The sequence below is a fragment of the Hippocampus guttulatus genome, chromosome 17 (assembly GCF_054856545.1).
Source record: "Hippocampus guttulatus isolate MCC_2025c chromosome 17, RoL_Hgut_1.0, whole genome shotgun sequence".
In the NCBI taxonomy this organism is placed as follows: domain Eukaryota; kingdom Metazoa; phylum Chordata; class Actinopteri; order Syngnathiformes; family Syngnathidae; genus Hippocampus; species Hippocampus guttulatus.
This window is the reverse complement of record NC_141277.1, coordinates 5,370,266-5,396,055: the sequence shown is the minus strand read 5'-3', so window position 1 is coordinate 5,396,055 and position 25,790 is coordinate 5,370,266. Positions and strand designations below refer to the sequence as shown.

General features: G+C 44.9%; 3 protein-coding genes across 5 annotated transcripts; 1 reads left to right on the top strand and 2 right to left on the bottom strand.

The window, feature by feature from the left end:
- Nucleotides 1-347: 347 nt before the first annotated feature.
- LOC147191704 (ARF GTPase-activating protein GIT2-like) lies at nucleotides 348-10,490 on the bottom strand. 2 transcript variants are annotated; one of them, XM_086135669.1, is made up of 22 exons: nucleotides 10,099-10,490; nucleotides 9,729-9,778; nucleotides 9,490-9,556; nucleotides 8,580-8,713; nucleotides 8,360-8,493; nucleotides 8,095-8,200; nucleotides 7,953-8,039; nucleotides 7,722-7,852; nucleotides 7,080-7,174; nucleotides 6,951-6,996; nucleotides 6,590-6,641; nucleotides 6,434-6,506; nucleotides 6,223-6,320; nucleotides 6,031-6,142; nucleotides 5,622-5,773; nucleotides 5,403-5,555; nucleotides 4,662-4,871; nucleotides 4,423-4,512; nucleotides 3,969-4,045; nucleotides 3,649-3,807; nucleotides 3,194-3,257; nucleotides 348-3,031 (listed from the first exon to the last, which is right to left on the bottom strand). In XM_086135669.1, the coding sequence occupies exons 3-22, from the start codon at nucleotides 9,539-9,541 to the stop codon at nucleotides 2,828-2,830; spliced, it is 2,229 nt and encodes a 742-aa protein (XP_085991795.1). In that variant the 5' UTR covers nucleotides 9,542-9,556; nucleotides 9,729-9,778; nucleotides 10,099-10,490; the 3' UTR covers nucleotides 348-2,827. The 2 variants fall into 2 exon arrangements, with proteins under 2 accessions (XP_085991795.1, XP_085991794.1); XM_086135668.1 differs by having other exon boundaries at nucleotides 5,403-5,773.
- Nucleotides 10,491-10,672: 182 nt separating this feature from the next.
- sgsm1b (small G protein signaling modulator 1b) lies at nucleotides 10,673-20,409 on the top strand. 2 transcript variants are annotated; one of them, XM_086135667.1, is made up of 25 exons: nucleotides 10,673-10,812; nucleotides 10,914-10,957; nucleotides 12,087-12,162; nucleotides 13,103-13,265; nucleotides 13,402-13,554; nucleotides 13,638-13,705; nucleotides 13,867-14,009; nucleotides 14,078-14,209; nucleotides 14,460-14,584; nucleotides 14,658-14,725; nucleotides 14,791-14,954; nucleotides 15,035-15,164; nucleotides 15,264-15,390; nucleotides 15,458-15,522; nucleotides 15,605-15,750; nucleotides 16,000-16,128; nucleotides 16,205-16,381; nucleotides 16,483-16,551; nucleotides 16,884-17,960; nucleotides 18,125-18,249; nucleotides 18,337-18,419; nucleotides 18,589-18,698; nucleotides 18,769-18,865; nucleotides 18,935-19,102; nucleotides 19,236-20,409. In XM_086135667.1, the coding sequence occupies exons 1-25, from the start codon at nucleotides 10,806-10,808 to the stop codon at nucleotides 19,322-19,324; spliced, it is 3,735 nt and encodes a 1,244-aa protein (XP_085991793.1). In that variant the 5' UTR covers nucleotides 10,673-10,805; the 3' UTR covers nucleotides 19,325-20,409. The 2 variants fall into 2 exon arrangements, with proteins under 2 accessions (XP_085991793.1, XP_085991792.1); XM_086135666.1 differs by having other exon boundaries at nucleotides 18,769-19,102.
- A 199-nt stretch (nucleotides 20,410-20,608) lies between these two features.
- srsf9 (serine and arginine rich splicing factor 9) lies at nucleotides 20,609-25,044 on the bottom strand. Its single transcript, XM_086135670.1, has 5 exons — nucleotides 24,902-25,044; nucleotides 23,663-23,842; nucleotides 23,319-23,512; nucleotides 21,348-21,520; nucleotides 20,609-21,271 (listed from the first exon to the last, which is right to left on the bottom strand). Exons 2-5 carry the CDS (start codon nucleotides 23,818-23,820, stop codon nucleotides 21,065-21,067), a joined length of 732 nt encoding a protein of 243 aa, XP_085991796.1. The 5' UTR covers nucleotides 23,821-23,842; nucleotides 24,902-25,044; the 3' UTR covers nucleotides 20,609-21,064.
- Nucleotides 25,045-25,790: the final 746 nt, after the last annotated feature.

Here is a 25,790-nt window from a genome sequence, read left to right as displayed (position 1 = left end):
TTTACTGCAATAGTCTAACTTTAGAAAGTTGTTCTCGAAGAGTCGCGCGGTGATGACGACGCTTTAGGCCACATCATTGTGGACACTTGCGTCGTCATACTGTAACTCTACAAAATGCAACGGATGTTCGGGTAATTCACAATTAAAATATTTGAAATTATACAGGGTTGTTGCTTGTTCTTATTTACCTGTTGATTCAAACATTAAATATGTCCAGCATCTATCTATCTTTCCATTAAAGCAATAAAATCCTTCAATTAAATGTGGATGTCCATCTATTCATGTTTTAATACATTTGCCCAAAGGCTAAATTCACAACATGGCCTAATCATACAAAAAGTCAAATATCAAAGCCACATATCAAATATATGTTTATTTATTTGCTGTTGGGTATACTCTGGGTTATTGGGGGCTAGGGAGGTGTGGGAAATAAGTACCAAGTGTGACATTTCTCCCATTTCATTCTAAATGTAGTAAATTGTGGCACACGTTAAGAATACAAACACAACAAGCTGGAAAATAAATGGCATCTGTTAAATTAAAGGCAACATTTTATATTCAAAGTTGGAAAGAATTGTGTTGTATATGGTATATAAGCTGCTGTTTGTTTTTGTGTGGTTTTTTTTTTTGCATTACAGTGCATAAACAAAACAAGATGACATTGAATGGCAGCTCTTAACTCTTGTCTGCCTTTCAGACACTTCTAAACCACAGATGTAACTTAGACCCACTTCACTGGACTCAGTGTGGCCGAGGTATTCTGTTACTTTTTCCACGCTTAAGATTCAGGACTGAAAGTGACACACGAGAACAGATTTTACCAAAGGGCACATGTACTTGGATCCAAGTTTCCTAAACAACGGCTCCAAACAGTTTGGGTATTGTGTTGAAAATGCATCACAGTCATGTTGTTAACATTTGGAAACTAGAGGTGTAATGATTACCATAATCATTAACTAGTTGTTGTAAAATTAAGTAGAAAACTTTGACTTTGGAAAACAATGATTTTGACCATTAGGTTGCGGGTATAATTAGAAAAATAAAAACTGCTACTTTTCTTAAGAGGTATGACACGCACGATCATAAATACGACAAAAGGTTTTGCATTCAATCTGATAATTACATTGATACGTACATTTGTATACACCTCCCAAGTCGAACCAAAGTGCCGCAATTCAACAAAGGGAGTAGTTTCTGTTTACTTTAATATTGTGATGGCACCACAGAAGGGGACCACTGACAGCAAATGAGGAAGTGTGATGGTTAAAAAAAGAAAGAAAAAAAAGAGTGATCTTGAGGCATCAGCTGCTAACTTATCAGTGAGATAAAACTGTCGAATTTCCATCAGTCTAGAAACGATTTACCCCTATCATGCATGCGTCTTTTGTTCAACGACATATAGTGACAGGCAGAACAATTACTTGCCACTAAATGGCAGTAGATACAAAGACTACCCTACCTGATATATGTTTAGTGGGGTGCTGTCAGAAATAAAATCAGTCGGTTTTAGTTGTCTTACACTAATTCTTATACTTACAGACAAAATTTGAATTGAAACGATGACCGTGCGTTGACTAAAGGTCTTCACGATGGCAACGTTTGGACTGTGGTTCCACTTTCGAGGTTCCGCATCATTTGCATCACGTTCTTGAAATGGATTTCACATGAGCCGCTAAGGACACCACTCACTCTCACACACACGCGCGCACACACACACGCGCGCACACACACACGCGCGCGCGCGCGCGCACACACACACACACACACACACACACACACACACACACAAAGTCTGGCTGTAACCAAAAACACTGATGTCAGATACAGTGAACCCTGACTATTGGTGGTTCGCTATTCACAAATTCACATTTTTTTTCCCCTGGGCTATTTGCTGAAAATTTCACCTATTCGCTGCTTGTTATGTAAGGCTTTAAAAAGCAATTTTGAAGTATTTTGAAGCGATATCGGTGTCATTTGTTTTTGCTTTTTTTTTTGGTTTTGTTTTTAAGGTTAGGAAGGAGCAATATTCAGCCTGGATTGTTAGCGGAAGTTACAGATTCTACAGTGCTTCGTTTCTGATCTGCGTATAGACTATTGCAAAAAAGCTCAAGCTAACAAATGGTGGGCTCATTATATACGGGCAATTCCGGTGCATATTTCAAAATCAATTATCTTTATCGTTATTTAAGTGTTTTGGGAGGATAGTATGTGACATATTCATGGTTTAAACTACTAATATTCAAAATATCCAAACATTTGCGGGGCGGTCAGCTTCTCATATTTCTTTTCTATTCGCAGCAGGGCTCGGCTTTTATCCTCCACAAATACCGAGGGTTTATCATCGTTGCCATGGCGATATATCCTATCTGTTTTGGAGCACATGGACTGAAAGTGAGGTTGGCTACAAATCTATGTAATCACGCCTTTGCTATCAGGGAAATGCTAATTGCTAGCTGTGGCGGTTGTGAGGTAATATCTTCTCCTCCGTCGAAAACCAGGGGTTTCCAAACTGGATTCAAGCAAACAATTTTTAATGAACTATTAGGTCGGATCATTTTTAATATGTCCATATCGTCAGGACTTTTTTACTCTTTCAGAAAATCAACTTTTCAATTCCTATGGCCCATTGATTAGATTTCTTTCTCCCCTGGACACAAAAGTTTGCGAACCCCTGGTCTTGACGTATCATTGTGGTTCACGATCAAGGTAATAATAAATACTGTTCAATTTTCCAAGATAAAGGAATGTAGTTCTCAAGGACGTGAAGTGACCATTTGGGGGTGGGTTGAATTGAGTTGAAGGGGGTGGGGGGGGGGGGGGGTCCTGGCTAGTTGCTGTTCTCTTTGGTGGTCACGGTGACGAGCTGCTTGGCGGCTTTGGCAATGTCGTAGGCGCACTGGATGACCTGTTGCGTGACCAGCTGGACGTCGGCGGCGGCGGGGGGGCACGGCCCGCGGCACTCGCCGTGCAGCCGGCCGGCGCTGGTGGTGAGCAGCGACAGGGAGCCGCGAACCGTCTCCGAGGACGGCCTCTGCCAGGAAAAGACAACGAGATGAGATGAGAGAGAGAGAAGGGTTCAGAATCTATTGTCAAAGAGCAATATTCAAAATTCAATAGGCAAGTCCGCATGATGCACATTGTGTGGTGGTGTTTCGTAAACACGTGCTGCTGTTGTGGAGGGGTGTCGCGTTACCTTGGGAAACAGAGCGGCCATCTCTTTCACAGCCAAGCAAATCTTCTCCGAACATGGTAGGAAGCTGTCCGGAGACAGACAAAAACACATGTGTGGTCAGTGGTAGAACGGGTGTCATTTACTGGATGCATACTTAATTTGAAGTATTCATTTCCCCGTTTTGCGGGACTAGCAGCGCAGAACGGTGGTCAATGTAACAATGTAAATTTCCCCAGTGTGGGACAACTAAAGGATATCTTATCTTATCTTAACTATTTCACACCAAGCTCCGCAGTCTGCTTTGGTGTTTAGCTACAGATACCTGATACTCCCATTCCTGTCGAGAGGCTGACATTCCAAGGAGTTGGACAATTTAAAAATAATAAACAAGGTCTCCAAATGATCCATTTTGACAAGTAATCAGTTAAGTGCAAATTTCTGTGAAAAATAAAAATCACAATTGAGGGATGGCGTACCTTTCGTGTTTGGTCTCCTGGGCGGCCCTCAGAAGTTCCTGAATATTCTTGGTGATTTGCTCCGTCTTACAGATGACGTCCTCGGTGCACGGAAGGGCAGCGGCGTCTTCCTCGCCTTCGGTCTCGCACTCCACCGCTGCTGAGGCTACCAGGGGGCTGCTGAAAGGTGCACAAAATGGAGGGAGGGAGAAGATCTTAAATTGGGATGAGAGCTATTAAACCTGTATGGATGGTTGCTGTTTGGATCTTTTTTTTTTATTATTTACATATTAAAAGTGCATAACTTAAAGCACGAGTTTGACCCCCCAAAAATTTCTTACCAAGTATCCTCTGGTTCAGAGTGGGTCGGCACCGCATCATAGTTGAGCAGGGCGCTGTGTGTCTCCAAACTGCAGCCCTGTGGGGACACCAGACAAATTACCATCCGATCCAAATGCGCAGACAAAAACACACAAGCATGCACATGTCGGATGCAAAAGGGACTGCAAGCGAAGGGATGCAATTAGTCGATGCAAATGAATGCCGGCATGAATAGTGAATGTTTTTATCAACGGCCATGAAGCACATTTTAGCTTTCTCTCAAGGACATTTGGACCCTGCGTCTGGATTTTAGCGACTCGGTTTCAGAAAAAGTCACAAGCGAGCAAGTCAAAGCCGAGATACTTTTAAAAGACAGCCACGTCAGGTGAGAGGCGGCTAGCATAAAAAGAGAGGGTGGGGGCGGGCGGGGCGGGGTAGGGGGAGTGCTTTTTGTGGAGCCCTCCAGTACTTAACCCTTCGAGATCTCTCATCCCGCGACCAGGACAGGGAGGAGGGGAAGGATGGGAGGGAGGAAGCGGCCGTTCCCAAAGGACCCCTCCCTATCTAGAAAAGGGTCACACCAAGTTGAGCCAACTCCAATGAAATGAATGAATGGAAAAAACAAAAAAAAACACCACCAGCTCCAAGCCAGCCATGTACACTGAGTCACGTCAACAGCCGAGCAGGAGCCAAAATGCCCTCGTGGCGCTTACATTGGTAGGGAAGGGCTGTAAGACGACACCGTCCTCCCGCCGAGAGGCGTCGTCGCGGTGGGGGCACTGTCTGGGGATGGAGCCCGTCTCGTACATTGACATGGCGCGTCCGCCGCGGGTCTGGTGTCGGCCCACGGGCCCCTGGACCTGGTGCTGGGAGCCCGGGGCCTGCCACCGCAGCGTCGTGTTCTCCGTTTGCAGGGAGTTCAGCTGGGGAGGACAGAAGAGGTGACGCAGGTCCAAGGGGCATTAATAATGGAGGAAATTGCAGCCAAACCTCATGGAAAAAGCCTTTCGGCTATTTTAAGACACAGTGGTGCCTTGACTTCCAAGTAGGGCTTGCACAATCACAAAAGGATGCAATTTGGTAAGGGGCTACTATTTTTTTCAACGATTACATCTGTAAAACGTATCATTTTAAGTGAAGAAGAATTTTTAACCGACACCGATTCTTTTTAATCGTAGCCACACGTCTGACGTTCGCAGTCAAGCGAACCACGTCAAAATTGCTTCAAAATTCAGTGAGTTATGAATTTTTAAAGTGCGCTCATCACTAAGTCTCAAACGGAATAAATTAATTTCCTGCGAATTAGGTGAAAGCTCCCTTCAGGTTCAGTTTGCCTTCAGATTCATGCAATTTACAGCAAACAACATCCCAATCATTTTCAGGTTTTTTTTCCAACTGAGGGAGACTCCGCGTTGACATCATCAATTCACGTCCGGGTTAAGAACTTCACTAACCTTGCCCTGCATGGCTCGCAGCTCTTCGCTCAGGTGACGGTTGACTTTGAGAAGCTGTTGGATTTTGGCTTCCGAGGCGGTGAGGGCGCTTTTCACATCCATGAACTCCTGAACCGTGATGGGACCGTCCGACAAGTCGGATGACTCAGAGCTCTGGTGCATGTCAACGAAATTCAATTGATCATTGTGTGTGCGGAAGAAGTAGGTGCTTCGGCAAACCTTGGTTCTTCCGTCGGTGCCGTTGTCCCTGCGGGTCGCCTCTTGGACGGGATCTTCATCCGAGGCCACGCTGTCGTAGTCGGGCTGGTCGTTGTCTTGGCTCTCGCTGCTGTGGCGACTGTTTATTCCTTGCAGGATCAGCTCCACACTCTCTGTAGGCAGAGACATTTAATGAAGACATACAGTGGACAGTGATGTTGTCATTGTTGCAGTAGGTGTGTGCAATTCATCGAAATCAAATCATGATTTCAAGTTTCCCTTCTCATGATCATGCTGTATTTTGCTTTTTTTTTCACAATTTCTGTAATTTATCTAATGTAAATATATTCAGCTGTGATAGGCTCCGGTTACTCTCGACATAAATGAGAATAAACTAAAAATGAATAACGGTACGGATGAATTTTCGTACCTTTCGGAGTTTCGCAGGAGTTCCCCCACTGCCGACGTTTGGCATCTGTCAGAATATCGATGACCAAGGTGGCAAATTCATGGGCGCTAAACCTCGCCAACTTTTGACGACCCTGAGGACGGAATTCATTCATTTAAAAACAGCACACATGAACATTAAAAAAAAAAAAAAAAAAACAGGTGCAAAACTTGCTTGGTTTCTGGTGGAGGAATATTCGGGGTTGACTGGCAGGAAAGGGACCACCGTGGTGTCTGTTACCAGTGTGCTGTGGTTCTGAGTGGCCAGACACACTAGAAAAGAACATGCAAATTAAAGTCGACATCCTATGGAAAATATATTTCTTAATTATGAGTATACTAATAGTTGGGTCTTTGGTGTGCCAAGTGTTTTTGCCGCATCATACCCGCGTCCGTTTCCCGCCTGTCCACTTCGTCGTAAACATCCATAGCAAGCTCTTCAAACTGATGGTTACTTAGCTGGAACGAAAAAACAAAAAAACAAAACCGGTCAACCAATCATATGAACTTAAAAATATGTAATTGAACAGGAGGCGCCTTACAGACTGGAGCTTCTTCTTGGCGGCTTTTGCAAATTCGGACAAATCTAGACTGCTGAAAAAAAAAATAATAATAATAATTAAATCATTTCAAAATGAATTCGTAGGAAACCAAAAATTGTGCACATGCAGTCACAAAAAAGATATCAGCTGCTTACTTATTCCTGTAGTCATCAAAAGAAGGCAGTGTTGGAAAAGTATTTGTCTTGAAAATTGACAATTAAAAACAAAGCATGTCTCTTTGTTTTTAATATAATACAGCTATGGCAATCCATACAAGTGACACCGCAAAATTGTCATTTTCTCTGAGTAACTGTGACTTCTTTTTTTCCCCCAGAGTTAGAAACAATAAAAGCAGGTGTACCTGTCTGCCATTTGAGGGATGATGAAGTGGTGGCCAAATCTGTGATCTGTAACAACATAATCATCTATGTCAAACTTTCAACCATAAGGCAGCGGAAGAAACTTTAGGGTCGATGCTTCGCAATATTACCTGGTCTTCGTCCACAAAGGTAAAATGTTAAGCGATCGGTGAGTTCGTATTGGATCTCCACGAGGCGCTCGGCCAGCTCCTGATGCCCAGCTTGTCTGCAACATCAAGTTTGGAACATGTAAGGAACCGACCGCTCGGGTATATTAAAAAAAAAAAAAAAACGACATGAGCACAAGTTTGGGATGCAGTTGTTTTTCCAAGTAAAATGTTTGAAATGAGTATTTTTCCAAATTTGCTTTTGTCGAAATAACTCCTAGTGCCACTTTCTATGACCTGCTTTGAGCTCTCTTTTTTTTTTTGTTGTTGTTAATTGATTATCAGGCTGTACAGAATTTGGGAAACGCTGGCATTAAGCGTAAGACGATACATTTGAAGGGAAATGATATAGAATGTGCTGAAGGAAGGAAACCACTAAATGGTTCGGCTGAGCATGCTGGCCAACTGAATTTTGCTTCAGTCTTACATTCATTGAATTAGTCATCCGTCATGTGACATCATCATCTTGTATTCATTGTTTCACACACCATGCTCATGGTGGACTACAACCACTTTTGCCATGTTACGGCTCTGGTTAACACATTAAAATAAAAATAGTACACACTCCTCTCAGACTGTAATTGACGCACGTTGGCCTGGCTTTACCTAGCGTAGTCAATGGGGGTCTTCCCACTGGAGTCAAGAGCGCCGGGATCAGCTCCATACACAGCCAATAGCTCGGCTTGTAACAATTGTCCCGCTTTTGCTGCTATGTGCAGTGGCGTGTTTCCTTTCTCCTGTGACCCCGTTTAAAAAAAAAAAACGGCATATTATTAGCAACATGATATCACGTGAAAAGGAAATAACACAAACAATCGTCGGGATAGTTCCATTCACCGGATGGAAGAAGTTGGCCTGCGCTCCCAGGGATAAAAGTCTCAGGCAGGTCTCCAGGTTCCCCGTTCGAACGCTGGAATGCAGTTGCTGCACAGAGAGAGACGAGTGAGTTTGGCTTCATGATGGGACGTCAAATTCTTACCTTGCTGAGATCTTTGGCGGTCACGCTGTCATCCTCCCGACAAGGCATGCGATGGACGAATGCCAACATCTGGTATTTGGCCTTAATGAACTCTGTTTTATTGGGACTGGAGAGAACACATTTGGTTTGAGTCTGTCATGTAGTGTTGTGAAAAGATTAGGATAACTTCAAATGGGGTACTTCTCTCTAATTGACACTGTGACCCAATTAATTGCTACATAATAATAACAACAGTAAAATACAAACGTAAGTGGCAGTCACTTACTGAACACGATCTTGAGGATTTGCTTTACGCTTGCCACTAGCTGAGGAAGAGGAAGAGGAAGAGGAAGAAGAGGGGTCCAGAAGGCTGTGCTCCCATATGGAATTAGCTCCATTTCCGTAAAGTGTCTGGACCATCTAAAACGAGTCATTAAACTCTCCATTAATGTGTGAGGTACGCCAACAGCTACAGAAGTGGTCCTATCGGTATCACCAATGGTCACCTGAAACTGGGACGGGGGCCACACTGAGTGGGTCAAATGCCGGACTTGGGAACTGTGTCGTCCCAGACCGCGATGAATGCTGCAGCATTCATCGCAGATCAACACACCCCGGTTGACGGAGGCCCAGCGAGGCTCTGTAAAACGCACATGAGGTGGAAAATGATGTTTGTACTCAGTGATGCTTGTGAACTCTTGCCATTCATGGGGGTTGGGCTAAGTTTATCTTGAGACTTAAACACTAGAGAGCATGCGTTTTACCTACACCGAAGGAGCCGACGGAAAAACAAACACCTTTACTGTCATTACATGACTATTGCATTAGTGTAGGTTCATGATAGCTACAGTGCAACACTAAATTGAAAAAATGCGCGCTATATTCCCTGCGTACGAACGGAATGTGATAAATAGAACCCACTCTCACACACGGAAACGAATAATGTGCATTCACAAATAAATGAGAGAGAAGATAGCGGTTTGGCCCCTTGTTACATGGATGGATGCATGGATAGACAGACTGACATACTTTATTCATCCCCCTGAAATATCATAAGAAACATTATGCCGCCTTACTGGCCATTTAGCAACAAACGTTCACCAGCTAATCTACAATTCACGACGACGCAGCATTGACAGCTGTTGAGCATCATCAGACTACGAATGAAAATATCGCGAGAAGCAGAAAAGTTCGCTACAGCTCGCGCACAAACACAAGCAAAAACACTAGCAAGGACACATTTAAACCACAATCGTAACAAATAGAAGACATTATGTGTAGTAAATCAGCTATGTTGTAGGTTAGCATCACCATAGTCATACAGTACAGGCAAACATTGCACGGTTTTATATAGTGTTGTGTTGGAGGCTATAGCAGGTTAGCACGGCGGCTAGGCAGTTAGCTTGTTTGACATACCCGGGGCGCTGCAGTCTGCGCAGACTTCTTTGCTTCGCACTCGCTTTGACATCCCCCCTTACAGACGCTTATTCAAACAAAACAGAAGAAGAGTGGACAATAGTGAGTGAGCCAGTCGAGCAGCAGTCGATTATGGTTGTCGGGACAAAAAGCAACAACTCTCTCGCTCTCTCAGCCCATCTGCCCTGCCTACTGTTGAACAAAGATGGGATGGAACCCGTTCCGATTCTCTCATGTACCTCCTTGTTCGCTTCCTCGCTCACTTCCGCGTCCTGTACGTCCACTTAACCTGCATAGAATTCGAACCGTATGAAGGAAAAATACGATTGACAAATACCTGTATATGATATGCTACGTTGCATTATGTAATAATTAGTATTTCATACACATTGATGCTTGATTTGAATTCGTTCCGTGATTCAGCTTGTATGTCAAATCAACTTTCCACATTGAAATTATTAGTGCTGTACAGATGAGCTGCAAGGAGTTGAGGCAACTCACTAAATTATACTTATACTGTCCCAAGGCAGAGCCGCCAAGGGGGGGGGGGGGCACATGTAATGCATGGGGGACTGGGGTTATTAATTATACCCTACAGACAGTACTTACTTTGCTTTATTTTTGATTGTCGCCGTATTCTATTCGCACTACATTTTCCCTCCCAGTCAGAAGTCTTGAACGGTGCAGACAATTTGTGAAGATGCCTCGTTCACTTCTTCCTTGTCGATGTATCTTCAAGCCAGAACTCATAGGATTAATGTTGAATCATTGATTTTGTTTGTATTATATCATATACCCTCCCAGTCAGAAGTCTTGAACGGTGCAGACAATTTGTGAAGATGCCTCGTTCACTTCTTCCTTGTCGATGTATCTTCAAGCCAGAACTCATAGGATTAATGTTGAATCATTGATTTTGTTTGTATTATATCATATAGCAAAGTCCCAAACAGTACTTAAATCCGGTTGGTTGCCTTGTTGCAGTTACGTGGCTCCCCCGCGCAGCTTCATCTGGATAATTGCAAGGACTCTGTTTAATGAGGCGGCACCTCCAGCTCGTCAACCTCCAACGCGTGCATCCTGCAAAAACACGCAAGGGGGCGAACAATTTCACTGTAAGCCCCCCTGAGGCCCCTCCAAGCTGCACGACCGGTTATCGGGGGTGGGGGGTTACTGTGTCTTTAAAGGGGTGTTGGTCGACGGAGAGGTAGCACATAGGTTTAATTTAGTCGCAAGGAACACGGAGTACGCTTCTTTTTTTTTTTGCAAGGGTTGTTGACTTCCGAGAAAATCAGTTGCCGCGCGTGCAACCTGCAACCATGGGAGGTAAGCCTTATTGACTCTGATTTACAGTCTTATTATGCATTGAGATGATCCGTGCCCAGATGCACACATGCAATATTGATTGTGTTTATCTGTCGCGACAGAAGAGGAGACTCGTCAGAAATTGCTGCGCAATGTGAAGAAAGAGGTGCGTTGTGCTTTTGAGTGGCCCTATTTTGGCGTTTTATTATCGCATGAATCGGCGCAGAAGCTAAAAAAGAATGCACACTGTATATAGCCATGACGGTGATGATGCTGGTGATGACGACGGTGATGATGCACGCGCGCGCGCACTCACACATACATGCGCGCACCATTTTCCCATTTCCCTTTCACTGCGATGGAAATTTATTGTGGCTTTTCGGTTTTTGATCCCTTTTGCACTGAAGCGAGAGCAGATGGAACCTCTCAGTGTTGATTCCCAATAGGGAGAAGGAAAAACATGGCTGTTTTTATTTATTTAATTCCCAAGTGAGAAAGAACGGTACTTCCCCCTCACCTGTGACTCATTGCATCTCAAACATACACATGAGGAGGGGCTGCTTTTTTTTGCATTCTATAATACCGTTCATACAGCACTGCAAACTATCAGTTCTGCATCCAATTTTGTCATTTCGAGATTTTGTCTTTTTCAATTCTAGACACTATAATACTACTGTAATAACAATACCGTTATTTAGAGCATTTTTTTTGCACAACTACAAAAAACAGTATAACATATCTGGGGAAAAGTATGGCCCAGATGGATATTTAAGCTCCTCTCACGTCCCATCTCAGTCCCCAGATCTCAACCCCATTGAAAACCTGTGAGAAAGAGCATAGTGCAGAGGAAAGGACCCACAGTAAAGTAAGAGGAGTAACATAAATGAAATGTGAAGAATTTCACAGTTTAGGCATCATGACTGTATTTGGTGCCGCAATTCACTGTGCAGAATCATCCAACTTGTTGCATGAAAATACTGTGGCTGAGGAGCTCGTCAAGGTCAGAACAATGTCACGTATGCTTTTCTCCACGTTGAAGAAATTGGTAACGCTGTCTACTACAAATCCTAAGTGCCTGTTTTGATGGCTTGTTTTGACGGAGTAGCAGTGGCTGTTGTCAGACACGGCTCGAGGATTTTTTTTTTCTGCCCCTCTCCCGGTGCTTTACCAATACATTTGGGGGCCTGAGAAAATCATTTATAAACATATCATATCAAATTGCCGGAGGGACTTAACTGGGGCGAAACAGATTTCTGATGGGTCGTGAATCAACACTGATTCTTCTTGTTCCATAGGTGAAACAGATCATGGAGGAGGCGGTGACGAGGAAATTTGTGCACGCCGACAGCAGCCACATCGTTTCATTCTGCGGTAGAAAAAAAAAGACATGCATATTTTCCTGGGATTGCTTTGATATTATTCTGCCAAATGATTTTCCTTTACGGGTGGCGGCGGGTGGTTGGGGCTCAACTTGCTTGAACACTCACAATTTTTTTTTTTCCCGGTGCAAGTGCATGTATCTGAAAATGTATTTCAAGGACCCCAATCATTAAGAAGGAAATATCTATCATTTAATCAAGTCAGAGCAGTTACTGTATATTCAGTCACTATTACGGAATATGAACAAGCTCCCAAAGCCCTCAGGAATTTTCTATGGGGTTGAACGTTCCATTAATTATGCTTTGAGAATTAATTAAAATAGCTCCGCTTGTTTAACTACACATGCATGAAATGGCTTACTAGGTCTTTTTGGATGAGCACCGGTGGCAGCTATTTTCCCGAAAGTAACCGTGGTCCGTTTGCCAAAGGTGGCCAGATAAGAATTTGAGTCAGATAACACCCCTGGGAGGTGTTGATGTTAACCAGGAGCGAGGTGTGTGCGTGTGAGACTCACGTCCCTCATATCCTAGCAACAGTGTTTGGGTCCACACCTGTGCTTACCTTTCACCTGCTTGTTTTTCTCTTTTTTTGGGGGCGGGGGGCATACAGTTATGAAATCCCATTGCATGTACGTCGCTGCACAAATTGGGTTCAAGTTTCCCCATCGACATGTCATTAGTCTGTTTCAGCCTTGTTTTAATTCTGAAAAAAAATGCTACTGTGTAAAATTGGGTATCAAGAAATAAACTAGTGTGGTAAGTTTTTATAGTCGAAGTGTAATTACAGTCGTGGGTGTCAATCTCGGGGGTGGGGAATGGTAAGAGTTTCTGTGGACCCCCATCCAGCTCAGAATTTAAACTTAAATTGGGGGCAATCCTGTGTCAAGGAACCACTGCATTGAGAAAAAATGGGTTCCGATGTGTGCGTGTAGCTACCGTGGAGGCCTGTGTGCTGCACGGGCTGAAGCGGCGTATCGCGGGACTGCTGTGCAGCAACAAGGTGGCGGCGCTCTTCATGAAAGTGGCCAAAAGCTTCACGCCTGCAGAGCAACTTTGCCACAAGGTCCAAGAGCTGGAGCAACTTATCGAAAACAGGTGCTGAGGGGGCACACCACACTTGAGGGGCATTCCGTCGAGAGGTTCCACTTTCGCAGCACACCCTGTCATTTTTTTTTTCCTTCAATGAATGAATGAATTTGATTTAGATCTGGTATCTAAACATGTCTTCCAGCAAACAGAACAATTCCTCACAGGGCAACGACTGCGGCCGACAGACCAAGTTGAACAACCTTCCACCTCAAGCCCTCAAACATTTGTGGATCCGAACGGCTTTACTGGAGAAGCTACTGGATAAAATCATCCTGTATTTGGTGGAGAACTCCAGGTACCCGTTTGCATACATTCTAATATATCCTGTTAGTCACACTCATCTGCGAGACATCTAAATGATCCATTTGTCTCCTGTAGCACGTTTTATGAGAAAGAAGCCATGCTGATGGATCCTGTGGATGGACAAATTCTTGCATCACTATTGGGTAAATTTAATTGCCGTTATAGCCTGGCGTGGTCATCATGCGAGTGTCAAAACATCCAATCACAACACTGCCAACTTTGCCAGATTGAGAAAACACTTTTTGTTTTTTTGGGGGGGGGGGTGTATTGCTTTTGTGACATGTTCCTTGACGGTGTCTTTCAGTCGGTCCCTGCGCGTTGGAGTACACCCAAGTCAAGACCGCCGACCATTTCTGGACGGACCCATCAGCTGACGAGCTCGTACAGAGGCACCGCATCCACAGTGGCCACTGTCGACAGGATTCTCCCTCCAGGAGGCCTGCCTTGGTTAGTTCATTATTGAATGAGAGCCATTTAAGCATCTCATCCTCATTTTTCTTTTGGTCACCGTATAGATTCAAAAGAGGCAGTCCAGTGGCAGCATGGACGACCGCCCTCTGGTGTGGGCAAGAGAGTACGTGGAATCCCTGCACCAAAATTCCAGAGCCACGCTGCTTTTTGGCAAGAACAATGTCCTGGTGCAGCCGGTATGTCAGGTCCAAGTGCCCATTTTCATGGCAGCAAATTAGGCCGGGAAGTGGAAGAGAGGCGGTGGGGAGGGCGGGTTGATTTATTTTTTCACTTGAACTCAGCACTGTAAATTCAGCCTTGTCGGCATCATCCCACCTCACAATCTCACGAGGTTCCGGCACGAACGAGATATGTATCAAATACTGCCTTGTGGACTCTTGCCATACCTAATCAACTGACCTGCACGCTGCTACCGTGCTTCTCCAGCGGGACGACATGGAGGCCATTCCTGGCTACCTCTCCCTTCACCAAACAGGAGAGCTGATGACACTCAAATGGACGCCCAATCAGCTCATGAATGGCAACGTGGGGGAGCTGGATTCTGAGAAGAGGTAGGCCCAACAGTGAGTTGCTCTAATAAGGACAAACGTGTTTTCAATATTTCCATCCCTCACTCCCCCACAGTGTTTACTGGGATTACGCCATGACGATTCGCTTGGAGGAGATAGTCTATCTCCACTGTCACCAGCAAGGTAATTCATTTCTGAAGTTGGGAGGAGTGTTCATGCGCGCCAACTTTGAAACCTTGCTTCCCCAGTGAACAGTGGCGGAACCCTGGTGTTGGTCAGCCAGGACGGCATCCAAAGGCCCCCTTTGCACTTCCCCAAAGGGGGCCACCTGCTCCAGTTTCTCACCTGCCTGGAGACGGGCCTCCTTCCTCACGGTCAGCTGGAGCCGCCGCTTTGGAACCAGAGAGGAAAGGTGGGCATGACTGACTACTTCTTGGACTTCCTGTCACCGGGGGTTGGTGTGGATTGAATGGTTTTGTTTTTCATACGTAGGGAAAGGTTTTCCCCAAATTGCGGAGGAGGAGCCCGCATAGCTCATGTGACTCGGTGTCTGATAAAGAGGATGACGAGGCCACGGATTACGTGTTTCGGATCCTCCTTCCTGGCAATCAAATGGAGTTCAGTGAGTTCGATAGATGGACAATGCTAAATTACGATGAGGTTTCGGCAATGGAAGATTGTGACTCTCCTTTGGCGGTGGGCGTCTTGTCATTCTGTGCAGTGCCCTTAGAGCTGATAGACCAGGGTATGAATATGTGGCAACCGCCACCCAGGAAGTCCTCTGGCTCTTCCTGCTCTCAGACCGGATCATCCGATAGCTCCTTGCCGAGTGGCTGCAATCAGGAAAGGTAGTCCCAGTGCCTTCTTTCCATATCAAGATCTTGTCGTGGATCTCATTCAATTTGCGGTACCAAGGGCTCCTCTGAAGCTCCTCTGTGACACCATGAAGTACCAGATCATCTCCCGTGCATTCTATGGATGTGAGTGCAAATTCCACTCCAATCTCTCATTGAATACAACAGTTCTCATAAGAACTTTTTATTTTCCCCCCCTCCACTTCAGGGCTGGCGTACTGCCGTCACCTGTCCACCGTTCGCACCCACCTCTCTGCTCTGGTCAACACCACCATAGTCTTCTCTAAACTGCCCTCGGATGCGCGGGAAGGTCTCTCTGCCGACGTCTGGGCCACGTTTCTCAATGACAGCTTTGTAAGAGTTGCACAGAAAGGGGTTACGCGTGGGCAGTTTTTAACATTGATCAACACACACCATATCACAAGATAATCGCTTATGGAATATTTTTCAAATGTTTGGGCCTATTCTGACTTTGTTAGCAAGGGAGGGAAACTGTTGGAATTTGGCCCAATTGACGCTGTGCGTGTACTGCACAGCGTGACTTTAGTGACTGCACACCATTTTCAGTTGTCACAATACATCTTTCAAAAAAAACATTTTCAGGCCTATGAGGAGCTTGAGATACACAGACTGGTCTATTTTGGAGGCGTGGCACCTTCACTGCGCAAGGAAGTCTGGCCCTTCCTGTTGGGACACTACCAGTTCACAATGACGAAGAAATCGAGGCTTGAGGTATTCTTTTTCTTTCTTTACTTCAAAATGAGAATTTTGTGTTGAATTTTTTTTTTCTCCTTTGTCTCGGGTTCAGATTGATGAGCAGATGCGTCTCATGTACGAGCAGATCATGAAGGAATGGCGAGGCTGCGAGGCCATCGTGCAGCAGAAGGAGCGGGAGAAACACGCGGAAGCCCTCGCCAGGTGTTTGTCCGGCAACAGTGTCGAGCGAGCGCCGGTGGTGGAGCAGGACTCGACCATTAGCACAGATGTAAGTTGACGTTTTAGCGCCATGTGTCAAAAGGGAACTACAGTGGCCTTTGTACTTTTCTGACATGTAGTTCTGCTTTTTTTCCCCCCTTATCATTGCAGTCATCTCTATGCAGCAGCTCAGATCCGCACAACACGCACTCACAAAGTGACTCCAGTTGTAGTGCGCCGGTAAGATTCAAATGCAGCATCTTTAAAAGGTTGCGTGAGTTTCAGGAAGCGACATCTAAAGACTTATTTGCTCATCTGTGCATCCAGCGTTACTGCAGCCATTTTCAAAAATTGACAGAACAAAATGTTTTCATTTCACACTTGATTGGGTGGGGACTGGCACTCCAGGGGCCGAGACTTAATATTTATCTACAAGCTATTAAGTCAGTTTGGCGACATTTTATATCGAGAGCTGTTGGCCAGAACATTCGGAGCAATTTCCACATATTAGCAATGCAGTTCTACGCCGCATCTGCTTTTCTCTGGTCACTCACCTTCCTTCCATCCGTTAGGTGTTTGCATCAGTCGATACCGTGGATCCCCCAGAGATGAGGCCTGAAGGAGTGCAAACAGAGCACGAGAGTACAACAAAGGGCATCTCAGCTGCTCCCTCGGTGTCGAGCAACCCATTCTGTGAGAATGTATCGAAAGCATCACCGGCTTGCGACAGCTACCTTCTTTTAACGGAGCCCGCTTTTATATCTGCAACCTCTCAGCAGTCTGCGAAGGCATCGGGCATCTTGAGTGAGGGATCGACAGCCGAATCACTGCCAGGGATAGTCAAGGTGCTTGAGTCAGTGCCAAAGGAGAGCCTATTGGCGAGTGAAAAGATGGAGAGGAACGAAGCCGAGGAGAAACCTGAAAACACAAATACTGCAAATGCATTCATTGAACGAAGAGCGCCACCGGACAATACCGATGTTATTAAGCTGGAAAAAGAGATTCAGAATGAGTATTTCCAAGCCCCACCACTCGGACAGACCCTTCAAGCACAAAATAGACACGATCAAGAAAATGATCCATCTGAAAAAAACAATATCACAACCATCGGGAGAGATCCAGGGACTTCTGAAAAAGAAGAAGCATTTGACAGCCTGCGCTCGCAATTGTTGACTGCCTGTCTCTTGGAGGTAGACAATGCTGAGTCGGCGGATTCTGGATCGTCTGAAGCCAGAACTGTGTCGGGCTGCTCAAACTCACCGGTCAGGCAAGTACTCGATGCTCTCCAGTCGGCATCCCGCGGGAGCCTTTCTCTATCGTCCCATACGTGGCAGTCCCCGGATTCCGATGACTCTCCTTCCGCTCTGGAGATGGAGGACATTCCTGCCGGGGTGGCTTGCGTAAACCTCGAAGAACTGAACACCAGGCCCTTGACGATACTTGCGGCCCCGCCTGCGTGTCTGGCTCAGAGAGCCAAGCTGGCATGCGAGGATCTTGTGGACACCGCTTGCAACACCAGTCCTGAGGACACCGACCAGGGGCTGTCTGAAGATGAGCCCGATGCGGAAAACGGGTTTGCCGCACCAGAATCTGCTACGGTGGTCGCAGAGTCCATACGGGAAGACTCGTCGGCTCAACAAATCTACTCTGTAAGTGTAAACTGTTAGCATGCAGAATAGCCACAAACCACAGAATTCGAAGTTCAGCTCCAAAAAAAAAGAAAAGGAAAAACTGGCCATTATAGATTGCGGTTCCGCTGCACTTTTAACGAATAAACAAAACTCACTGACCTCTTTTTATACTCTACTGGCAGCAAGAGACCATGGACATGTACCTAATCAACTTGCATCGCATTGACAAAGACGTCAGACGATGCGACCGCACGTACTGGTACTTCACTCCAGAAAATCTGGACAGGCTGAGGAATATCATGTGCAGGTAACAAAGACCACTGGACTTGGAAGTTGAATTGGAATTCTCTGACGATTTTCATCACTCGTTGGGGCTGTTTGCGATGTTTCGTAGCTATGTGTGGCAACACTTGGACACGGGTTACGTCCAGGGCATGTGCGACATACTAGCTCCCCTGCTGGTTATCCTGGACGACGGTGAGTGTTTCGTCGTTATTGGGCTCTGAGAATTTAGCCGAAGGTCATCCAACTCTTTTACTGCCATTAGGCAACATTTTGCCACAATTGTCGTAGGAGGGTGGAGGATTGACGATTCATTCTTTTAGCGTTTTCCAACAACTGTTTTCTTCGGTCGCGCTAATCGTAGAGGTGATGGCGTTCAGCTGCTTCACCGAACTGATGAAAAGGATGAACCAGAACTTTCCTCACGGGGGCGCCATGGATTCTCACTTTGCCAACATGCGTTCGCTCATTCAGGTATGCGCGTTACCTACGCACAAGTCAAAAGATGCGAGATTTGAGCTGATTAGTTTTGTCTGCACAATAGATCCTGGACTCTGAGCTGTTTGAGTTGATGCAGCAGAATGGCGACTACACCCACTTTTACTTCTGTTACCGATGGTTCCTACTGGACTTTAAAAGAGGTGAGGCGTCAACCCGAACGTGGGGCAGGATCCTTCTCAAGCTAACAGCATTTTTTTTGTTCTATCGAGAAATGGTGTACGATGATGTTTTTTCCGTGTGGGAAACCATCTGGGCGGCGGCGTACACCACTTCGGAGCATTTTGTGCTTTTCATCGCACTGGCGCTGGTGGAAATGTACAGGGACATCATTCTGGAGAACAACATGGACTTTACTGACATCATCAAGTTTTTCAACGGTAAAGTATATACCGTGGCCCCATGACCAGTCCGCGATTTACCGGTGGACCGCGATCGACGTAATCTGCACCCCTGAATTAGCAGTACAATCCTTTTTTTTTTCTTACATTGGATTTCCCTTTGTCTTCTCAGAAATGGCCGAGCGACATGACATCCCGCGGGTCCTCACGATGGCTCGAGATTTGGTCCACAAAGTGCAGACGCTCATAGAAAACAAGTGATTCTGGACTCTGTTCTTCATATGCCATTTCTGTTTTTGAGTATCAAGTTAAAAAAAAAAAAGTGTTAAATGTAGTAAGGGTCTTAAGTGATTAAACCTGATTGTCAGCTGAAGACTTTCAGTTGCTCCCGTCACTACTGAGAGGTAAAGGCCAGCAGATTGATTCTTGAGTGTTAATGTTCACCTTGTGAATGTACCTGTGTTGAAACAGCTTCAGGATGTTAATTTTGCCTTAAATGTTTCCATCTTTCAGGGATACAAAGCATAATTTGAAGTCATACCTTCCGAACGGCATCTGACGCTGAGCTGGTTTTGATCAGCATACCTGTAAAGAAAAAAAAAAATCAAGATGGCTTACAAAAAAAAAAAGGGGGGGGGGACGAGCGAGGGCTGTGTGTGGCCAAGATGTGTGCCACTGGTTGCCAATTTCTCTTTCAATAACTTCTGTTGGCACCTATCTTGAGTTTGGAGAAGATCCTTGGTGCTTTTAATTTTTTTGGGTTCTGTACTGGTACTGCTTGTCTGCAAAAAACATCATTCCGCAATTGTCATTTTGGTACTCGCTTGCCCTTTGAACAGTTTCAATTGAGATGAACGTCGACAATTCATTTTGAGACTGCTCGCTTTGTGCTGTACAGCGTATTCGTACATTGACATGATTCCATTTTCATATCTTGTCAGCTGCTCTTTGAGATGTTTCTGGTTTTAAGGTCAACTTCTTACCTTTCACTGGTAGCTTCGCAGTGGTTTGTGGCCATGCAGTTACATACATATGAATCCTTGTTTGATAGCACCAGTGTTTCATATTCATTCGTTGTCGCCATGTGTTCCTCTGAAACACACCCCATGTTGTTGGCTGCTGTGCCCCCCCCCCAAAAAAAAAATTCGCTAATCCAATGTGAGACCCATTGCACCTTTTAAAGCCTGCACATTTATCAAATGCAATAGTGTCTATACGTGGGCTTTATCTGACCATGAACGGTGTTCAGAAAAAAAAAATTTCATTGAAGACAAATGTTATTGTTTTCCTGTCTTAAAAATGTGACTTGTTTGAATATATTGTGAATTAAAATATTATATTTTGCATTTCACGTCCCTTGTGTTTTCTTGAGCTGTGAAAAAATGTGACTGTTTTATTCAGGTAGGTTGTACCAGAGAATATCACTAAAACCCGGGATCCAGGAGTTGGCTCAATTTGAACAAATTAAACTTGTATCGGTACCTCAACATCCCACTGTAGTTGCATTCTGCAGTGATAAACTTTTAAATTAATGACAAAGTCATAGAAAGTTAACATTTTATTGTAAAAGTTACAGATGCACACAAAATGGTAATTCCACCTACTTCAGTCAGGCGCTTATGAAAAAAATAATAATAATACGGCTTGCAGTGTCCAGATTTGAAGTTTCATTAATTTGTTCTAAATCAGATTAGCGTCAGATTCTACGTGAAAACAATTATCTAAGATAAAGCTGCAAAACTACGCCGTCTCGATATTTTAACATTGTGAAAACTAATTTGAGCAAACTAATCCACGATGCATATCAAATGGGTCAAAATCTTGCGTGGAGACAACACACAAGGATATTAAAGTTACACACACACACACGCACACAAAAAGGGAAGTAGCCATGGAATGTATGCAGGAAGAAACAAAGTCTTACAATGGCAAAGGTGGTTTGAAAAAGAAAGAAAGAAAGAAAAAAAATTCTCCTTGGTTTCCTCCGTGAATCCTAAGCTTTTAGCGGTAGTGACGAGGTGGTGGGCTGTGGTTGGATGATCTCCGAGGCGGACTATGGCGGGACATGCGAGGAGGGGACTGGTAACGTGGTGGCGGTGATCCTCGGTAGGGTGGCGAAAAGCGTCCTCTGGATCTGGAGCGGGACCGCGAGCGACCCCAGTTGGGGGTGCCTCTATCCTCGTAGACGTGGATGTAAGCGGTCTCACCCTGCAAACGAGGACAAAAGTGAATGTGCGCTCCGCCGGCCGACGTGGAGGGGCGTACCACGGGGTCTTCCACTCACTTGGTGAGAACGGAACTCTGTGCGATCCAGTCGGCGCAAAGCGTAATCCATGTCCTCTCGGCGGAGAAATTCCACCACGCCCTCCCCATCGCGCTGCACGTCAGCAAAGCAGACGTCGCCTGCCTCGCGCATGTGATCTTTCAGATCCTGCCAACTGCCACTTGGCGGTAATCCTGAGACGGCAAACACCGATTGTGAAATCTAAACTGTCCAGATTAACTTCTTACCCAATCACATTTTTTGGGCGTTCATCTATTCAGACATTAGTACTAACAAACACTTGTGGGATGCAACTCTACCAAATTCTCAAGTAATCAACAAAACCTTTAAAAGGCCTAAGCTTCAAAGGGTCCGCCTGAAACAAGGGACCTAAATTTAAGACTCACAAGGACCTACCAGTCACTGTTTTGGTGAATATGAAGATTTGACTAACTCTAGCCAACGTGAAATCCACTTCAGGCACCTTGACCACCCTGATAGAAATGCAACTTTCTTTCCATCCATATATTAATCCTTCCGGTCCACCACATGACTTCCTTCAGTCCGCCATCACCTAGACTTGTCGTTAGCATCCATCTATTTAGTCCCTTTGTCTTTCAGTCTGCCATGAGAGGGTGAGAAACATCTGCCTCTGACTCATCACTTCCAACAAGTCCCTTCATACTGTGGCCTGCCATGAGAAACGGCAATGACTGTATTCCATTTTTCTACTCGTCCACTGGAGGTCAAGTCCGCCATGAGCGACGAAAAAACGTTTCCTACAAATTTGTGCATCCTCGTGACAACTGGACCCATTGTCTTTCAGTTCACACTTCTAACACCTGCCTGTGACGCATGACATTCAGCTAGTAGTCCCTTTGTGGTTCAGTGTACCATGAGAGCGAACCCCCCTCACCCTCACGATGTAGGACGTGCGTCTACGGGTCACTTTGTGCTGCTGTTCTCATGAATGAACATCCGCCAATGATTTTTGGACATCTTTCCTATTAATCTCTTCGGTGCACCGTCAAGAAGACAGACAGGCTATGATTCATGACATCCTCTACTTGTGTACAGTCCACCGTGAGTGATTTACAGTATCTGACTATGACTCAGTACATCCATCCACTTGTCCCTTCTCACAATCTCCATAATTGAGCGAGACCTATCTGCCTATGATTCATGATCTCTGTCTACAAGTCGGACGACGATGAGTGAAAGAAAAACTTCTTCTGATAACTCTGGATGTCCTTTATTATGGGCCTTGTCCTTCAGGCCATGTTCAGTGATACAAGACTGCGACTGGTGAAATCCATCTCACCTTTGTCCTCCAGTCCTCCACGAGAGAGCAAGGATTTCAGCTCCATAGTAACGACTTGCATGTAGTTGCAATCAATGTTAACTGTCCAATAAGTCCGTTTGTCGTCGAGTCCACCATGAAAGAGCAAGGAGGACAAGATAAGATTTTCTCTACCAGGCCCTTTACACTGAAGTCCGCCATGGGAGCAAGAAACATCTGCCTCTGAATGTCCACTTTTTTACCAGTTCTTTTGTCCTGCGGTCCGCCGTGAAATAAAGACCATAAATCCACTGTCCTCTTAGTCCCTGTATGCTGCAGTCCGCCTTGGATGAAAGAAAAAATGCCTGCCAATAATCTTGGACGTCCCTCTTTGACCTTCAAACAGGACCAAGACCTGCCTATGACTCTTGACGGCCATCGGTTTGTCCGCTTGTCCTCCAGTCCGCCACTTAGAGACCGAGGAGGACACACGTCAACAATTCTTGCCTTGCATCTTACGAGTGCCTTTGTCATCCATCTGCTATGAGATATAGCTACCTTGCAGCTCCTGACTTCTAAGACAAGTCCCTTTATGCTGTCGTCCGCCATGGGAGGGCAAGAGACACCTGAGACTCTGCATGTCCACTTCCTAATGGTCCACTTGACATCCAAGGGGTATTATTAATGGGCTACAACTGTAGATGTCCACCTACCAGTCACTATCACACGGAACTCAGACCTCCGTGTCGGGGGTCCAAATCGTCCTCTGGGTCCACTTCCTCTATCTCCACCACCACCTCCACCTCCCATTGGATTAAATTTACTTGAGGATCGAGGATACTCCACACGTAGTTTGGAGTCTCCATATCCATATCCGTTCCTTCCATAGACGGCGTCATCCGCATCCCTAAGAGAAGAGAGCACAGAACTCCTTACCTAGGTGGGCCGGTTACAGACATGTTGCGGATCCATTTCCTGCCGGGAGCACTTGAGGAACTAGTACAGAAAACACTTGATACCCAATGGGGATGAAGCTAGATCCATCCCCAAAACTCACCGTGGGTCTTCAAATCGAATAAAGGCAAACGGGATAGTGCCTCGGTTGTTCTTCAATTCAATCTCACGAATTTTTCCATATTTGTAGAAGAGATCTTCAATGTCCCTCTCCTGGACATCCATTGGCAGATTCCCGACATAGATGCGGCCCTCCGACATGGTGAAGGAATAAGATGCCCTGCTGCTGACACAGAGAGGGAATTTTGGGCACCTTTGACTGTAAATTCACTTGTTTTTGTAGCTGTAGCTCTTGTTATACGAATGCTTGTCCAATGCTCAAATTCCTTATCTTAATCAATGATAAAATTTATAAAACAAGACTTGTTTTGATCAGATGATGAGCCAGAGACAAAGGGTTGAGTACTGAGAATCCAGACCTGAAAGTTTTCAAATGCAGTGAAGTAATACATTTGGTTAAGAAGCTTGAAACATTCAGTACAACTGGACCAGAATGCAACTTCAATTTTTAAGTGAAACACAACGAGTTGCAGATCATGACAAAATGAATCAAGGTATGTTCTAATAAAGCCACAGTGATTACTTTTAGCTAAAGCGGGATACCGTCTAATAAAGATCAACAGCAGGCTTGATTATCAGGAATATGTTGTGCTTTTCAAGAGATTCAACAGCCACTTTTTAGTGTTGACTTTATTTCGTTGTGTTATTAATTAAAAGGTTATCAGGTGAGCAACATTATTTTTACCGACGATGCTTTAACACAACTGTTAAGCGCAAAAAAAAAGTCAAAGTACTCACGAGTGGGGCTCAATGCTAGATAAAATACAAAAATGAGAACGACAAAAGAGACGTTAAGAAAACCTAATGTGAAAAGAGTAACAGGCCATGGAGACGTTAAGCGTGGTAAAGTTTAAATGTAAGTCTTCAAGAAACATGGCTACGGCCGACGAGTTCACAAATGGATTCGTCGGCCTGGGCTAGCTCGAAGCGTTGCGAGCAAAGTGGCTCGTCACGGTCGCGTCGCTTTATGCAAAACGTAATCCGCTTGAGAGCTGCCTCGCAACACATATATAGATTAAAAACGAGTGGGCTACCATCGGGCGAAAATAACACAGTGAGAGCGAATGGCGAGGTGCGAGCACAGGCCAAGTATTGTTCGTCTAACTGCCTTTCACTGTTCGAACTAACGTCTTTTTGCCTAAACGCCACGACCTAAAATGAGCACTCATAGTCCACTTAAAAGTACTAGCTTATTTAAATATTTCACGTCTTGAGTCATTACCGTTTAGGATGTACCAAACACCTTTTCTTGCGCCAATGCGACCAACACGAGCTTTCCCCTCGTTTCCGTGTAAGATGGCTGGTTGCAGCCTTGGCTAACACAAGAGCTTCACTGACTTCTTCGACGGTTCATTCCAGGCAGAAAGAATGGGACGTTCTTCCTTTACGCTTCATACCCGGCAGTTGACGTGGCGTTCTCTCACAGCACTGCCATCTTTGGAAGAGAACAACATTTCTTAAAAATAAAAATGCTTTTCAACGACAGCACTGTACAACCAAAACGTTGTTTTACTGTTTAGTTATTGTTAAAAAAATACCAGAGATTCCCAAATTGCTCATGTAATGTACATAAGTACAACTACAGACCCTGATTTTAAAAAACCGACAGACAAAAGTAGAGTTAGGCTAATTTAACTCCTTTACTTAAGTAAAAATCCCGAGATTGACTTATTACAATGTGGGACAAATAAAGGATATCTTAATCTTAAAAATATTTATTTTCCACCCATCGATTAACCGAGCCGGTTTTGCCTCACTCATTTTCCGGGCGTGCTGGAACCTATCCCAGCTGTTTTCGGGAGTAGGCGGAGAACACAGAACTGGTTGCCAGCCGAAAACCCCATGTAAATTCATTTTCACTGTACAGTATTCAAATTATTCTCATCAGTGGTAGTAGTAGTGGTTAACGATTGAATTTCCCTTCTAGGAGCCAATGAAGGAATATCTAATATATTTTTTCCATTTTACTCTATTCATCCATTTCATTGTGATCGCGAAGGTGTGACTGTTGTTTCAATCGAGAGTGTCTTTCTTAAAAGTTAACTGACACGCTTTACTAAATATCCTTCCCTGTACGCACTACTCGCTGACGTCATGCAATTGCGAAAGGG